The 16,582-nt window shown below is 37.4% G+C and overlaps 3 protein-coding genes across 3 annotated transcripts; 2 read left to right on the forward strand and 1 right to left on the reverse strand.

Moving 5' to 3' along the window:
- Nucleotides 1-530: 530 nt before the first annotated feature.
- On the reverse strand, nt 531-2,375 carry LOC125238935 (chorion class CA protein ERA.1-like). Its single transcript, XM_048146427.1, has 2 exons — nt 2,270-2,375; nt 531-814 (listed from the first exon to the last, which is right to left on the reverse strand). Exons 1-2 carry the CDS (start codon nt 2,318-2,320, stop codon nt 572-574), a joined length of 294 nt encoding a protein of 97 aa, XP_048002384.1. The 5' UTR covers nt 2,321-2,375; the 3' UTR covers nt 531-571.
- A 241-nt stretch (nt 2,376-2,616) lies between these two features.
- On the forward strand, nt 2,617-3,563 carry LOC125238929 (chorion class CB protein M5H4-like). Its single transcript, XM_048146420.1, has 2 exons — nt 2,617-2,678; nt 3,205-3,563. The coding sequence occupies exons 1-2, from the start codon at nt 2,631-2,633 to the stop codon at nt 3,511-3,513; spliced, it is 357 nt and encodes a 118-aa protein (XP_048002377.1). The 5' UTR covers nt 2,617-2,630; the 3' UTR covers nt 3,514-3,563.
- A 5,771-nt stretch (nt 3,564-9,334) lies between these two features.
- On the forward strand, nt 9,335-10,171 carry LOC125238921 (chorion class CB protein PC404-like). The gene is made up of 2 exons (XM_048146413.1): nt 9,335-9,402; nt 9,751-10,171. The coding sequence occupies exons 1-2, from the start codon at nt 9,352-9,354 to the stop codon at nt 10,117-10,119; spliced, it is 420 nt and encodes a 139-aa protein (XP_048002370.1). The 5' UTR covers nt 9,335-9,351; the 3' UTR covers nt 10,120-10,171.
- The last annotated feature ends 6,411 nt before the right edge of the window (nt 10,172-16,582 follow it).

Consider the following 16,582-nt stretch of genomic DNA (forward strand, 5'->3'; position numbering starts at 1 on the left):
ACATGAGACGATACATTGGTATTCGTAGTTTTGTGAAAACCACAGAGAACGACTTCTTCAAAGGTTTTTCAATACTAAACATAGTGCTTGTTTTCCTATTAAAAAAACTGGATGAGAGGGAGTTGAACATGCTCACTGACGCTTCCATAATATTGTAAATATTCTAGATGGACTCCGGCCAGAGGCGCGTGAGTTCAAGTCTCACTCGATACCTACCTTATTTTTCTCCAAATTCACTATGTGTTTCAGCGTACATACCACGTATGTATGTTTCTATTCCAGACATGCTTCTATTATCTACGTTCCCGTTTCCAACAGGTCGTCTGTCTGTACAGTCATCAAGATAATATTATATCTATAGCCAATAATTAAGCCTGTTACATTCAACCTACTAAAATAATACACATTCACACGTTAAAGAGTCCAAGTAAATCTTCTTATGATTTAAAGGATGCGTTAAATACTAATTTTAGGATTTTACGTATTATAATAATTCTTCAGATTCTACTTAGATCAATAAAACGAGTCAATTCATTTCCTTTGTTTTATTAATTTGAGTCAAATACAAAAATCACTGGCATCCGCATCCGCACTGTCCGCAGATGGACACGGATCCGCAGGCGGGCACGCATCCGCCGAAGTCGACGGCGCCGAGCACGGGCACGGATCCCTGCACGCAGGTGTTGCCGCACGCGTCGATGTTGCCGGACACGCCCACCTGTCCGGTGCCGGTGCCGCCGTACGAACCGCAGCTCTGTGAGCTCAGGCCGGATGAGTAGTACTGGTTACAACCGCATACTTGGCTGAAAGCGGCCTGTGAAAATATATAATGTTTGGTTAAGTTTCCAATAGAGAGAAATAGAAAAAAATATGTAATACATTTAGTTATAGGTATGTCACTAATTAAGCAAGGCAAAAAATTAATAGTACGTACCTACTTGATTGCACTTTAGTATATTATGTTGAGGTAAGTCGATAAAAGCATTGTAAGATATAATTGTTTTAATTTGTCATCATTTTTTACGTCAACATTGTATCTACGAGGCAAAAAAATGAAAGATCATGCAAAATATAAATAGTAGCTATTTACGATAGAGTAAAATATCAAGGACCTGTAACTGCAAAGTGAAAAGGAGATATTGGGACAACTTAACGTAGTGTCCCCTATCAAGGTGGGAACTTACTAAGCTAGTGATGTGCAAGTTGCGGGGAACTTTAAAAAAAAAATTAAATTTCTTGAAAACTTCACGAAACTTTCACGAAAAATATAGGGAATTTAAATTTATGAAATGGAAAGTTTCCATCCATACAATTGTCCATATAAAGTATGGAAAGTTTCCGAAGATTTCCTATGTGAAAATTTCAGAATTTTGGAAACTTTCTGTCGGCACATCAGTATACTAAGCCACTAAACGAAGGAAAAGGAGTAGTTTTAGAAATCGAAATAAGATGTCATATATTCGGCCTTCACCACTGGTGGTGCTCGTCATTTTTTCTTTAATATATGACATCTTATTTCGATTTTTAATTTATATATATAGTAGTGTGACTACATAAAAAACACAAATCAAAATATTTGTTAAAATAATTTGATTTGTTCCCAGCATAGTCGCGAGTAGTTTTAGATTAGGCTAAAGTAGCTTACGCAGTACGGGGGGAGTAAAACGTCAGTTTTTAGTTTTTCTTAAATAAATCGAATATGGTGGGTGGCCCATAACACAAAAGACAAAGTTGAGTGGAAGAAACAAGGGGAGGTCATAAGCCTCCCTACTCCGCTGTCAGTGAAATAGGCAAACGCCCATCAGTGGGACACTCCTCCTCCTTCTTGCGTTATCCCGGCATTTGCCACGGCTCATGGGAGCCTGGGGTCCGCCTTGATAACTAATACCAAGATTTTGGCGTAGGCACTAGTTTTACAAAAGCGACTGCCATCTGACCTTCCAACCCGAAGGGTAACTAGGCCATATTGGAATTAGTCCGGATTCCTCACGATGTATTCCTTCACCTAAAAGCGACTGACAAAATATCAAATGGTCGAACATAAGTTCCGAAAAACTCATTGGTACGACCCGGGGTTCGAACGCGCGACCTCCGGGTCGAAAGTCGCACGCTCTTACCGGTCTTCTCTTCATCAGTGGGACACTATTTCCTAAACTATTTATTAGCCAAAATATATCATCGTCCTCCTTGCGTTATCCCGGCATTTGCCACGGCTCATGGGAGCCTGGGGTCCGCTTTCACAACTAAAATACACAGAAAATATTCTTACCTGAATCAGGAGAACCTGGATGCAGAAAAACACAACCGCGAAACGAGACATGTTTAATTGACTTATTTTCTTTGTACAAAGAAACTATAATGATTGACCCAATTCTTCTTCCACTTATATAGGTCCAGTTACAAGAAGTATTTAGAAACAAATCAACTATTTCAGAAAACGCTTCAAACATCTTGCAAAATACATAATTGGTCATTGTGATATCACGTTCACTTTGACTGTGTAATAATTAACCTATATTGTTTTTCCATATGGATTTCGATTGCGAAATGGTACAGATATCTAGCTGTATAAAACTGGGTAGTTGCGGCGAAGTGGTCATTCTGTTTGGTCGCAAACGAGAACATCAAAAATGGCTTTCAAGACTGTTGTCCTGTGTGTAGTTGCCCTTATGGTCCAGGTAAATATCACTATTAAATAAAAATATAATATTTGACATTCACGTTGGATTGGTATTGTGATGGATTGGGTGTGGATTGGTATCAAATTGGGGAAATAATACTAGAAACTACATTTAGTTTTTCTGACATTTCAAATATGAACTTTGAACTGGCATTTGAAATTTTAACATTGAGACTCTTAGGACCACAGGCCTTATGGACTAAAAGCCCCAGATATCAATAGTTGTAATTGTAAAATACGCCACGTGACCCCCCCCCCCCACCCCTCCTCCCTGGACGCGAAGATGGATCCGCCCTTGTATCATATTTCGTACAGCAAAATCATCTGATTAATGATAGTAAATTTGACAATTATGATAATAAAATCTATTGAAAAAATTTAACTACTTATTGGTTTCAAGTTCTACGTATAATTTTCAATTGGCGTTGTCAAAAACTTCCCAAACCATTGTCATGTAATTAGATTCTTTATTTGCAACGGACATGTCGAAATATTCCAATAACACAATGATCATATTTTTTTAGAGCATCGCTGCTCAGAGAGGCTGCGGCTGCCAGTGCCAATCCATCAGCATCCCCAGCAGCGGCGGTGACCTGCTCATCACCGCGCTCGGCCCCGTCACCCCGTCCGGCATCGCCGTGGCCACGGACCTGAGTCTGTCCGGCGACCTGGATCTGTCCGGCGCGCTGCCGTACCTGAGCGCCGTGGCGTTCGAGGGCCAGTTCCCCACCAGCGGCTCCGCGCCGGTGTGCTACGGCTGCGGGGACAGTGTCGCCATCACGCAGCAAATCGGCGGCAATTCTGGATACAGCAGTTGTGGATGCCGTCGCTAAGTTTGATATGATATTTTTTACGATTATGCTGAATAAAAACAACATCTTTATCTATTTCTCTTATTGAAAGGATCAGTATAATGGCCAACGGTATAATATACACGGTGTAACATAAGAAAACCGAATAATTTTAACTACGTATTCCTCAAATCCTCATCATATTAAAAGAGTAAAATGTCATATAAAATTTTCTGGATTTCGCCTACTTTCAGAGTATTAAGCATTTAAAAAAATAACAATTACTTATTATTTCTCAGAACAGAATCTATTTTGATAGCAATGATGTCAAAAAATAACTAGCTAAAAATATTTTTTTTTTCTTTAAATAAACAGGCATCGAGGGAACTCCTCAAACCTTAGTTATATTTTTACGCAATCATGAGGAAGCGTAGCACACTTCTCACACGCAATCGAAGTAGCACAAACAGCATCCTAAGTAGGTACCTACAGTCAACCAATTGAAACCCTAGGCCATTCTACAACCATGTCAAAATGACAAGCAGTAAGAGATTTCTTACAATCTGATTTGTAACGTCACTATGACATAGTCCTACAGTGGCCTAGGGTTCCAATTGGTTGACTGTACATTGGCGCAGCGTTGGGACTCGTCCCTAGTCAAGCGGTATGTGCAGCTACACACACCCAGCCCCATAGCCGAATGGTCTGGACATACAGGGTGGGCCCAGTAACAAAAGCAAAAAAATTAAACTGTGAGCTATACTCCTTATACTGACCAATATTTGTTCAGCGACTTTTAACAGAAACGTGTATTTAGTTTTTTTTTAAATAAGAGATAATGTATTGCGAAGTGTGACATAGACAAAGTCGATGACAACAATAATGGCGTACATTGAAGCAAATAATTATTTTAAATAAAAAATAAACATAAATCATACATTTTAAAAGTTACTGAACAAAATGTTAGTCAATTTAAGAAGTAGCCAAACAGTTTAATTTTATGCTTTATAGTAACAGCTAGGCCCCTGTATAATGCAAAATTTAAATTGGTCACTTTTATTTACCACACATCACACTAACAATAGTTATTTGAAATACATTTGCACCCGAGTGTAACACAAAACTTTTCCCCTCACTATAGCGAGGAAAGTACAACGCAAAAAAACGCGTTTATCACTGCTTCTAGTAGTTCCACACTATTCCACAGGTGGTAAATCATCGTCAACACTAGATTCACTCACTTTTATCAATATTAAAGCAGAAAAAAATACTATATTCATGGTCACTAGTGGATAAAATGCGTTTTTACCCGATAGTATTGAAGGACAAAACACGTGTTTCCGAGCTAGTGACCGAGTGACCGAGTGGTAGAACTCAGTGTGTAGAAACTGTCAGGTATTGTACGGTAACAAAATCTCTAAATAACTATAGGTCAAATTTTATCAATAATTATTATGGGGTGCCTCAAGGTAGTATTTTGGGTCCTCTTCTATTCATACTCTACATTAATGATATGCCCAAAAGCTTGCCACATGAAAGCCTGTTATTCGCAGATGACATATCAATTATAGTAAAATGTAACGATATCACGAATTATAATGATGATTTAAATAAGACCCTTAATCAAACAATTAAATGGTTAGAAAACAATAACTTGCAAATAAATCTAGACAAAACAAATTACATTCAATTTCATACTAATAAAGGCAACCCACTCCACTTAGATATACAATTTTTTTTTTTTTTTTAAATTTATTTATAACAAGAAACTTACAACTATTTTACAGGAAACAATTCCGCCAAACTGAGGACAGTTTGTTGGCGGATATAGCGCTCGTATATCGTATATTTCTTATTCTACGCACTTAACTAAATAACTTACATACTACCTAACTATAAGCGAACATTGCTGCGCACCCACTACACCGCCGCGGCTCGGCCCGTTCTTTACGTGTGCGAGTTTGCACTCTAATCACATCGCGTCCCGGTACGCGGTATCGTAGTTACGCAGCCATTTATTTCTATATAGGTATATCGTTTACTACTTACTGAATTTATTTTCTATGAGGATAACTTAATTTGTTCTAAGATTTACTTACTAATTGTTACAAATATTACTATCATATAACTCTAATAGTTTATCATGCAGTTTTTTTTTTAAAGATTGCTTACTATTACATTCCTCTACGGTGGGGCCTAACTGGTTATGTATTTTGGGAATGATATACTTACGTATATGACGGCATCTCCATAAAAGAAGTACATGAAGCAAAATTCCTAGGTATATTTATAGACAATGAATTAAACCGGAGAGAACATGTGGATACACTATGTACCAAAATGAACAGGTTTGTATTTGCTCTAAGAAGGGTGAGTCAAACTGTATCTATTCAGGCAGCCTTAATAGCATATAATGGATATGTAAGTTCAAATTTAAGGTATGGGGTTCCAATATGGGGTAATAGCACCGACAAACTTAACGTATTTATTGTACAAAAGCACTGCATTAGAGCCATATTTTCCATTCATCCTCTAGACTCCTGCCGTCCATATTTTATAAAATATAACATACTTACTTTCCCCTGCCTCTATATTTATGAAGCATCCATTTTTGTCCATAAGTATAAATATCTATTTGTAGCTCAAAACACTGTATGCTCCAGAGTAACTAGACCTAAGTATAAACATAGATTGCCTAAGCCGTATGTAAACTTGTCACTCACCGCAAAAAACTCCTATATCATGTGTATCACAATTTACAACAAGTTACCTGATCGCTTCAAACACATGAATATAAAATTATTTAAATCAAAAGTAAAACTGTGGCTTATCGAAAGATGTTTTTATTCAGTCAATGATTATTTAAGTTACACATAATAATGTTTATATGTAAGTTTAGATATAAATGTATATATGCCTGAAAAGGTAAAGTCTCAGTGTAACTGAAAGTATAATTGTATATTTCGACCTGCAATGTAACCTGATTCTTATATACAATAAAAACTTTGAACTTTGAACTTTGAGGGGAAAAATACAAAAAATTGGATTAGTTCCGTAGCCGGCTACAATTTTATACTGGGTGAAATCGGGGTCATGATCCAAACTGTGAAAAACGCGTTAAGATGGTGTTTCTGAACAAGGTTTTCCATGGAACAAATATGAAAATCGCGAAAAAAATTAACAGATTTCATACCGACCGGTGCAGAAGTGTTCATGATTTCCAGTAGAGTTTCATTAATATGTAAACACATTTACAAGGGATCGGTATTTGATCATGACCTCGATTTCACCCTATATTGACCCCTTCTTTAAAACCACCTGTATAGTGCGCAGTATTATCATTTCTCTGACTCAGCCATTTTTGAGTTAAATGTAATGTAATGTCGTTAGACACGTACAGCAGATAATTCAAGTAGTAATGAACTTGACTTGACATAATGAAATACATGACGAGTAACATTATCAGTCTCACCTTGACGTCATTCGTCACAGTGAGGTATTAATAATTAAGGGGCTGACAACCCATCCCACCCAACCCAGCAACCAACTGCGCAAAATTGATGTTACTTACGCAGTTTTTTAAGACAAACTATTAGTTCTAGTAAAGCATGTAAAATATAAATGTTATTATTCATTATATTTCAACGAACATAGCCGTACTCGACACACGATTTAACGAAATCGGCTCGATAGAAAAAAATTGCACAGATTGGTCTGGAGTTCGTCATTAAACGGTTCTATATCGTTCAATTATTCACTTAGTTGTCTTTAATTAAAATTACAATAGCAAAAATATACATATCTAAAACACTAACGAAACGTATAGCACAAATAATGCATCTTTTTGTTTTATTTTAATATTTTTCCGTACTTTTCGTACTCCCATTCGAATAGACAGTGTACGCTAGCGTCAAGGTCATTGGGTGTTGTCATAGTCTTAAGTTACATTACATAGTAGATAGCGTTAAATTTTTTGTCAAAAAAAAATGGGACACCAAAATTTCCAATATGTGGTAGCGACCCCTATAATCTATCGAAAAATTCTGAAAAAATAATAACAAATACAACAATTTAACGCGGCGAGTCATTGAACATTTTAACGTTGATGAAATAAGCAACACGCTTAATTCAAACATTTAATTATATACATCCATACTAATATTATAAACGGGAAAGTATGTGTGTCTGTTTGCTCCAAATTGTCGTGATTTTTTAAGTGGAGATAGTTGAAGGGATGGAGAGTGACATCCTTGTGGTGTTTTATTAAAAATACGAATTTTATAACGCCAAGCTTTTCCACTCATAGAGGTTTCGGAGACGACTGCTTCCAGTTGCAGAGGTAAAAATAAGAAATTTACGAAAAAATGGATTCCGCTTATAGAGGTCCCAAAATTCCTCTTATAGAAGTAATTCGGTCCTGAGGGACTGGGACCGAGAATTTGGGTCCACTTAAAGAGGTTTTCCACTTACCCAGGTTCCACTTATCCAGTTTCCATTGTATTAGGCTACTTTTTGTCTTTTTCTAACGCGAGCGAAGCCGCGGGCAAAAGCTAGTATTATAATATAGCCTCTCTCTCACGCCGTGGCTTGCGTGGGCGACGGCCGCGCGATGGTCGCGCGACGGCGATGCGACGCATACGAAATCAAACCTTATCGATATGGAAGTAGACGATGCGATGAGACGCGACGGCAACGGTCGCGCGACCGTCGCCCACGCAAGACACTGCGTTAGTCTTCTACAGAGTGGGGCCTGTAACCAAGGTGAAGAATTGAACTGTAGGCTATTCTCCTTATACTGATCAACATTTGTTCAGTGACTTTTAAAAATTATAAAGTCTTTAAATTTTTAATTTTTCATACAAAATAAATATTAGCTTCAATGTACGCCATTATTGTTGTCATTGACGTTGTCTGTCACACTTTAGACTTAACAGAATTCGCAATACATTACCTCTTAGAAAAAACTTTCAAGGGTAATAAAAATCAAAATACAAGTTATTTTTAAAAGTCGCCGAACAAATGTTGATCAGTATTAGGAGAATAGCCTACAGTTCAATTCTTCACCTGCGTTACAGGCCCCACTCTGTATACAGCAATGCTAGCACATGATTTTGGCAAGATTATGTCGCTGGAAGACAGACTATGTACTCGTCTTCATCTCTTTAACACAATTAGAAAAGGCTGTTTGCGCGGCGAGATAATGTCGCGCCACTCATGTGCTATCCCAGTAGGTACTAGTATCAGTAGATACTAGTAGGTTCCTAATTGTTAATATGTAAAGACGCCACGAGTATTTTTTGACTCAGTTAAACACCGTTGCATACAATACTTTTTCTACGACCATGCACTTAGTCTTTAATAGTTTTCTAGAGTAATTTTCGTGAAATTCACACTGTTTCCTGTATTTGGACGAAGGTTGTACTGTCAGCGCAGCTGCCCAAAGCCATCCCGCGCACGCGCGCAGTATCGTTATAACAATGCGTTGCCATGGATACAGAGCCAAACAATGCGTTTTCAATTTCTTCGTTACTGCGTGCTTGCGCGCAATGCCGGCGAACGCTGGCTTTGAGAAATAGACTTTTATGTAGGGTTTTAAAGATCTATGCACGACCCTGTAAATGACGAATAACAGTTCGGGAGTAGAAAAAACATTTATCCATCTTATTCACTCAACTATTAGACAAATAATGTCCATATTTTTATTGCACCTATCCAATTTGAACTATTTATGTCGAAACAATTGGCGTTTGGAAAACATTATCGCGTTCGCTTACTAAAGTTTTATTTGTAACAATTGCGATAATATTTAAGCAACGCAAACTACATATAAATGCGTGTAAGTATTTAAATATTAGTCTGCTTTGTGTTGCAGCTGAAATAATGCTCGGAAAAATTGGACTTGTATTGTGCCTTCAGGCTGCGTTACTGCAGGTAACTATTGAAATACTATTTGTAACTTTTTAATAGGTATCTTTATCATCAGGATACGGTAAGCAGCTTAACAATTTAGAAAATTTATGCATTTATACTTGAAAAGCGATTGTTTCTCATAGATTAAGTCAAGATATACTTACCTACTCAAGCCAAACCTAACCGTAAACATTTCGACTTGTTGTGACAAACAAATTTTATTAAAAAGCGAACGAACAGGCACAAAATGCGGTACGATTTGAGGAGATTTGGCCCCGCGGCCCGCGGGGGCTCGTTTATATCATTCAATTCGGAGCTCACTTATCGTATTTATTCCTCTTTTGTTCTAACAATCTTGTTCTTTTCCAGTCAATCTCCGCCCAAAGATGTGGCTGTTCCTGCGGAGAATTTGACGGTTTCTCCAAAACTGCCACCTACTCCACCGGCGGCCCTGTCACCGTGACCTGTTCCGGCCCTCTCTCCAGCAATGGCCTCTCCCTTCTCTCTGAACTCTCCATGGAAGGTTCTCTCGACGTCTCTGGAAGCATGCCTTTCCTAAGCGCTGTGGCTTTGGAAGGAACCCTGGACACCTCTGGATGTGGTACTGTTGCTTACGGCTGCGGTGATGGCAACATTGTGATCGTTCAGGAAAATAATAACCCGAGTGGAAGCAACGCAGCTTCCAAGAATGGTCTCAGTCTGGCTAACCTGGCCCAGTGTGGGTGCAGATACCGCTAAATCCAATTTTCATTATTCTTTCTTTCTAAATAAAAACCTCTTTGGCAACGGTCTCATTGTTTTATTGTTAAATGTAGTATAGTATACTCGCAGAGGATTCTGCGAGATAAAAAACAAATTTAGCATATGTTAGCACATTGTCAGTGGCAAATTCTTAACATTAATTGAGACTCCAATGCCTGTTAAGACAAAATCTTACAAATAAATATCGCTATACGCCACCATAAGGCGCTTGCAGATTGAGGGAAAGCAAGAACGGATTCGCACACATTTGGTCCCGAGTACCAGAGATCGCAAGTTCGAGTCCTGTCGGTGTTAATGTTTCCATTTTTCCTTAAGTTTAAAATCATGTTGCATAACTCGAGGACGTTTCTGCATGATAACTGATAACAAATAAATGATATAGAAATATGTGTGCCGTTAAAAGGTTACAGTGGGTTAGTGATAAAGAAAACGATAAAATGCAATTTGAAATCACTCTTATCTACACGATAGATAGGTGTACGCAGTTACCTTTTGACCGATAATTTGACATTTATTGATTTGCATAAAAAGTTGAGTCAAACCGGGGATCCGGCAGACCACACCGGCGATGGCGGGATAACCTGGACTCATTTTTGATTGGCTGGCCAGAAATAGCACTAGACAGAGAAGATTGGAAAAAAAAAGAGGGGGGAGGCCTTTGCCCAGCAGTGGGACACAGTGGGCTCTGAATAATAATAATAATAATAATAAAAAGTTGAAACAAATACTCCTATTTGGATAGAAATCATCAATCACTAAGAGCTTATACTTCTACGAAAGTCTTGTCTGGATTAGCGTTTATCTGATATGGCTACTACTCTATCTTCAGTCCGTCGGGCTGAACTAGCTAATATGCAGACAATAAACGTCGATACGAACTCTACATTACCCCAAAGTTTCATCCCTGAGAAAATTAGGAAGGTCTGGCGGCGCTGAAGCTCTTGCTCTAAGAGTAGAATGCGTAGGCGTACCAGCGTATAAAAATGAAATAATTAAATCATTTTAGCTGTGGTATGTGGTAATAATTTCATAGAATTCATTATAAAGGCAATGTTGTACTTTGATCAGAATTTAATTGCAATAGGCTAGTTTCCTACGCTTAAAATAAAATATTTTATGCAGTGCACGAAATAAAACACCACATAATTAGAAGAAAAATCTGTTTAAACATGATTTCCATTTAATAAGTCAAAGAAAACGATATAAAGTATATTAATTGACCGTGACGTCACTCCTCAGTATTTCACAGTAATTCCATATTAGCAAATCGTTTTGACAGTTCTTAAAAAGAAGCTGATTTGACTAGTAGGAAACTAAGCCTATTGCGTCACGTATGAGAAACGAAATAACGATGATATTGGGTCGTACATTTTTACCCCTACCCTACGACCGGGATAAAAGCGGACGGATGAAACCGTTTTTCGGTTTTATTTATTTATTTAAACTTTATTGCACAATAAAAAAAGTACAAATGGTTTTGTACGAGTATGGATAAAATCAGGCCAATGAGAATGTAAATATTTGAAAGATATCATTTGGTCATACCGATGTGCCGACGGAAAATCCAAAATTCTGAAATTTTCACATAGGAGAACTTAGGAAACTTTCCATACGTTGTATGGACAATTAAATGGATGGAAACTTTCCATTTCATAAATTTAAATTCCCTTTATTTTTCGTGAAAGCTTCGTGAATTTTTCAAGAAACTTAAGATTTTTTTGGAAAGTTTCCGCAACTTGCACATCATTATTTGTGAGTGCGCACTGGAAAATGTCCCACTATGTCGATTGCTATAAAACCGCTTTTTCAGTTTATTCATATAAAGATACAAGTAAATCTCGCCTTAATGGTAACCGAGAAAGTGGGACCTTTTAATAAACACACTCACATTTGGTCATGGTACGGCTCGCACCAATAGGTACGGCTACGGGTAAGTTCGAGTGAAATTTGCAATAAATATCAGCCGGCGTATCATGCTGCCAATTTTATCACTTATCCACGTGGAACGTGGATAAGACATCTGTCACTCTCACACTGACATACTTGCTAAAGGGTGACGGATGCTTTATCCACGTGGATAAGTGATAAAATTGGAAGCATGATACGCCGGCAGAATAACATTTAGAAGTCATAATGATATCAGTGAAAGTTATAACTATTTGTAAGTCCGATAGGGACGGCCTGATGTTTTATCTTTATCGCGCGATCATGCTTGCCACCTGACCTGATGTTTTTAGTTTAAAATTAAGCCCTTATTTTATTCTCATTCTATTTAGAAAACTGAACACCTTCGGTAAGTTTTTTACACAAGGAGAAAATTGACTTTAGTATTTGGAGTACCTGCCTAAGTGATAAACAAAGAGCGGAATTCTTCATAGCAAAAATCTAACTGTCAAAGGGATTGACCTAACTGTTTTATCGACTTATCGATGTTAGATTAGATTAGATTAGATTAGATTTCTTTATTAAATTTCATGATAAAAATTACACTATAAATTTGCTACATGTCAAAATTAAAATTACGGAATAATATCGCATTAGGTATCCATAATCAACTAAAAAGGTTATTCTGTAACATTTGACCTTTTTGATAAGCAACTTGCATCTATCTCCATATTAAATAAATCATGCCAGCGTTACATATGTCATTTATGTCACTTGAGTTTTCATGAGTGATTTCCGTGCCGTGTTACTAAAATGGTTAATAATCCTAAAAGAAAAACAATAAAAAAATGGATACAGAAAGATTCTTCTCTTAATTTCAAAGAAGATTCTTCCACAATATATTGCTCTAAATGTGATGTTCATTTACATCAGCTAAAGAAACATTGTGTTGAAAGTCACTTAGTGAGTAAAACTCATTCGGCACAATGCTCAAAAAGTACGAGTCCAGACACATTCTATATAGATTTAATCATATTTTTAGTTTCGTGCAACATTCCATGGAACAATCCACAGTTTATAAAAATTTCCCAAAAATATTTTTTATTTCATTACTTTAACTTTGTTTCGTTAAGTGACAAATATTTATCGATAAGTCGATAAAACAGTCAGGTCAATCCCTTTGACAGTTTGATTTTTGCTATGAAGAATTCCGCTCTTTGGTAATAAATATTTATTAAAATCCTGATAGGTACCTGACGATACCTGACACGATAAAAATATGTCTTTCACTTTCACAAAGGCAAAGTGAGACTAATATTTATCCTGCATCTATAATTTATAACAAAATTCTGGGCCTTGCCTAATGAGGAGGCACACTCAAAAGTTATGACAAATGGCGCCACCATATTAGTCCATTGCACAGATAAATAATTTCATACGTGAGAGCGAGAAGATGATAATTATACATACATACATACAATCACGCCTGTATCCCATGAAGGGGTAGGCAGAGCACCTGAAACTACTCGTTTCAGTGCCACTCTTGGCATATAAGGGGTTGACAGAAAACGAAACTGTGACATTGCAGTGACAGGTTGCCAGCCTCTCGCCTACGCCACAATTTAACACATATCCCACAGTCGACTTCTACGACACCCACGGAATATAATGATAATTATATTTTATTTTATCTGACATATGAATGACAGTGACCTGCCTAGGCACTTGCACAGGCGCCACCTGGCGGGATAAAATGTCAGGTGCCTCCTAATTTAAGCCATCACAGGTATCGAATAATATGAAAAGCCCAGAAAAATAATATTGCTAAAAATTTTCATTAGGAAATTTACTCAAACGTGGTAGAAATTTTATTTCCTTGATTATTATAGGTATAAAGGTAGTTTCAAAAGCAATGACGGAATAATTGTCGTATTACTTATATATTAACCTATTTCGACATGTTCACTATAACTTTTACTATAAAACTAGACGTAAAAATATATGTCATCATACACATTTCTTTTGTAAGACAGAATAAATTGTAGAAAAATATCTAGCTTTTTTGTTCTCGCTCTGTGCTGCCAATTTTTGGCCCAGGTAAGAAATAAGTGATTGTCATATTTTATGGCGTTTATTAAGACAATGATAATTTACGGGGCGAATATAAAAAGGTCACAATGAGCACAATGAGCTAATTTTTACCATGGGACTAGCTCAGAAATTACACAAAAAATATCACACACAAAGAAACATCAATTTTTTTCGTGGTTTGTCTCATTGACAAAGTAGCTTAGAATAAAGCTCCAAATGTCAGTGTATAAGAAATATTTTAAGCGGGTTATAAGAAATAGTTCATAGTACAACCACAGTATAATAAAGAGTGCTATCGTACAACTTTATTTCATAGAAAATCTTTATGAACTTTGGTCTCAGGAGTCAAGACTTGTTAAGACGGGTGCGTAGTCGAATGGCACAAACGCTCACGAAACGCTCACGAAACGAATCGCTCGTAGACATCTATCTCTATCCCTCTTGCGTATTCGCGCGACAGAGCCAGACTACCTTTCGCGGCGTTTCGTTTTCGTTTCGCGTCGCAGAAATGCCATTCGGCTAAGTCTATTCACACTGAAAATGTTATCTAACTATTATAGAGACCTCTTTATAACTTATTTCAACAGACCGTCCTCAGTCAGCAATGCATCACCCAAATCTTCAACAAACCCATATCTTATGAAACCACAAAGATTATATCCAGATTATATTAAGTGGGCCGACCTACGCGTCCGGGTCGTACGGCGGGTCCGGCACCGGACAGGTCGGCGTGTCCGGCAACATCGGCGCGTCCGGCAACACGTGCGTCGTCGGATCCGTGCCCGTGCTCGGCGCCGTCGACTTCGGCGGCAAGGTCGCCGCCGCCGGATCCGTGTCCATCTCCGGACAGTGCGGATGCGGATGCAAGAATTTAGCTATCTGAAGTTTGACGTTTGGATGTTAAGTTTAATTGATTTTTATCAGCGTAAAAATATCAGAGTTTATGTGTTCTGATTTTGTACGTTTTATGAAACTCGTCCTTATTTTGTATGTAAGTATAATTAGCGTAGGTGTTAAAACTTGTGCCATATTAGAATGATCACCTAAATGATCACTTATCTCTGATCACAAATTGTCAATTTTTTTCTCAATTTTTTTTGCCCGTACGTCTAATGACCACGTACCACCATTAGAATTTAAGTTCAGATGTTATGTAAGATTCATACTATACTCGCATTGGTATGAAATTTTGAATGATTAATGGTTAATTTCATTAGATTATAATATATTGACCAACTTCCGATATTTCGACGCAATTACATGCAATACATGTACCATGATCACGGCAAACCGTGATCATCATGATGCATGTAACTGGGTCGAAATATCGGAAACTCGGCTAAAATCATCAAGCTAGTGACGGTAGTTATTTGTATAGGCATAGTTAAGTGACATCTAGCGACAATTACGCGTCAATCACGCGTCAAATACGGTGAATTATCAGTACCACAACTCGATACTAGGTGTCACAGTGTCTTGTCTGCCAAAAATTTAATATTAGAACATTTTACAACTTATATTACAAGCAGAAGGAATTGAAAACAGAATGTATTATATCATAATATTAGCTAAAAATTGGTTAGCATTCGACTTTTCGTTCGTCGCGACATCTATTTACAAGTAGCGTATAACTCGCATTTACTTATGTATGGAGTTACTACTCTTCCCTTACTTATTCCTCTATAATACCGGTCTATGTAAGCACTAGTACTAATTATAAATACATACATATTCTGTGATATCAGTCTATATTGATTGACCTTTCGGGAAATGTGTCTAGTCTTTTTTTTTTTTTATTATAAATGGGCTTACTCTTGACCACAGACTAGCCAAAGGCAAAGACGTGGCCTACGATGGAGTGAGCTCGCCCAGAAGATGCCTGTTCACTCTTGATTTGAAGGTTTGATTTAAAATAAATTAATAGTTTAAAAAACTATAAAACACGCTTTTATAAATGCACGTAAAAGCCAAAAATAAATTATGGATCGTTCAAGTTGTCTCTATTTGTGAGCTGAAGTTTAAAAACTATGTGCTTTTAATTATAATATTTGATTGTAAAAGCGTGGGGCGCTGGAACAGGAAAATTTTTTTGTATAACTTGCTGATAAATCAAATTATGCTATGTTACGGGAAGGAGGTTACACAGATTGACGCGCTAACTGGAGTTGCAGCATTACTAGTAGGTTCTACATTAAACAATCAAATCAATTAAAAGTCAGTGTTCAAAGTAGGTACCAGTTTGTCGAACTCAGACAAAATATGCGCTAGTAGCGAGGAGAGTCGACAGTCACCGACACTTAGAACGCCGCTTTTTCCCGGTAATCAAAAAAGGGGAAAGTGTCTACAGTGACAGGATGCAGAGTTCTTGTTCGTGGACGAGATATCTTTGGTTCTCTTTGGTAACCCTTAGGCGGCATATGTAAACGTTATGTTCTTATGCAACTTCATTCGCTAGGAAGTTCGG

This window comes from Leguminivora glycinivorella, chromosome 24 (genome assembly GCF_023078275.1).
Source record: "Leguminivora glycinivorella isolate SPB_JAAS2020 chromosome 24, LegGlyc_1.1, whole genome shotgun sequence".
Taxonomy (NCBI): domain Eukaryota; kingdom Metazoa; phylum Arthropoda; class Insecta; order Lepidoptera; family Tortricidae; genus Leguminivora; species Leguminivora glycinivorella.

Excerpts from the sequence above, each read along its gene's own strand:
- LOC125238929 (XM_048146420.1), top strand. The coding sequence starts at position 2,631 with ATGGCTTTCAAGACTGTTGTCCTGTGTGTAGTTGCCCTTATGGTCCAG. Across the intron at positions 2,679-3,204 it reads TAGTTGCCCTTATGGTCCAG|AGCATCGCTGCTCAGAGAGG; the intron begins GTAAATATCACT and ends ATATTTTTTTAG.
- LOC125238921 (XM_048146413.1), top strand. The coding sequence starts at position 9,352 with ATGCTCGGAAAAATTGGACTTGTATTGTGCCTTCAGGCTGCGTTACTG. Across the intron at positions 9,403-9,750 it reads TTCAGGCTGCGTTACTGCAG|TCAATCTCCGCCCAAAGATG; the intron begins GTAACTATTGAA and ends GTTCTTTTCCAG.
- LOC125238935 (XM_048146427.1), bottom strand. The coding sequence starts at position 2,320 with ATGTCTCGTTTCGCGGTTGTGTTTTTCTGCATCCAGGTTCTCCTGATT. Across the intron at positions 815-2,269 it reads TCCAGGTTCTCCTGATTCAG|GCCGCTTTCAGCCAAGTATG; the intron begins GTAAGAATATTT and ends ATATTTTCACAG.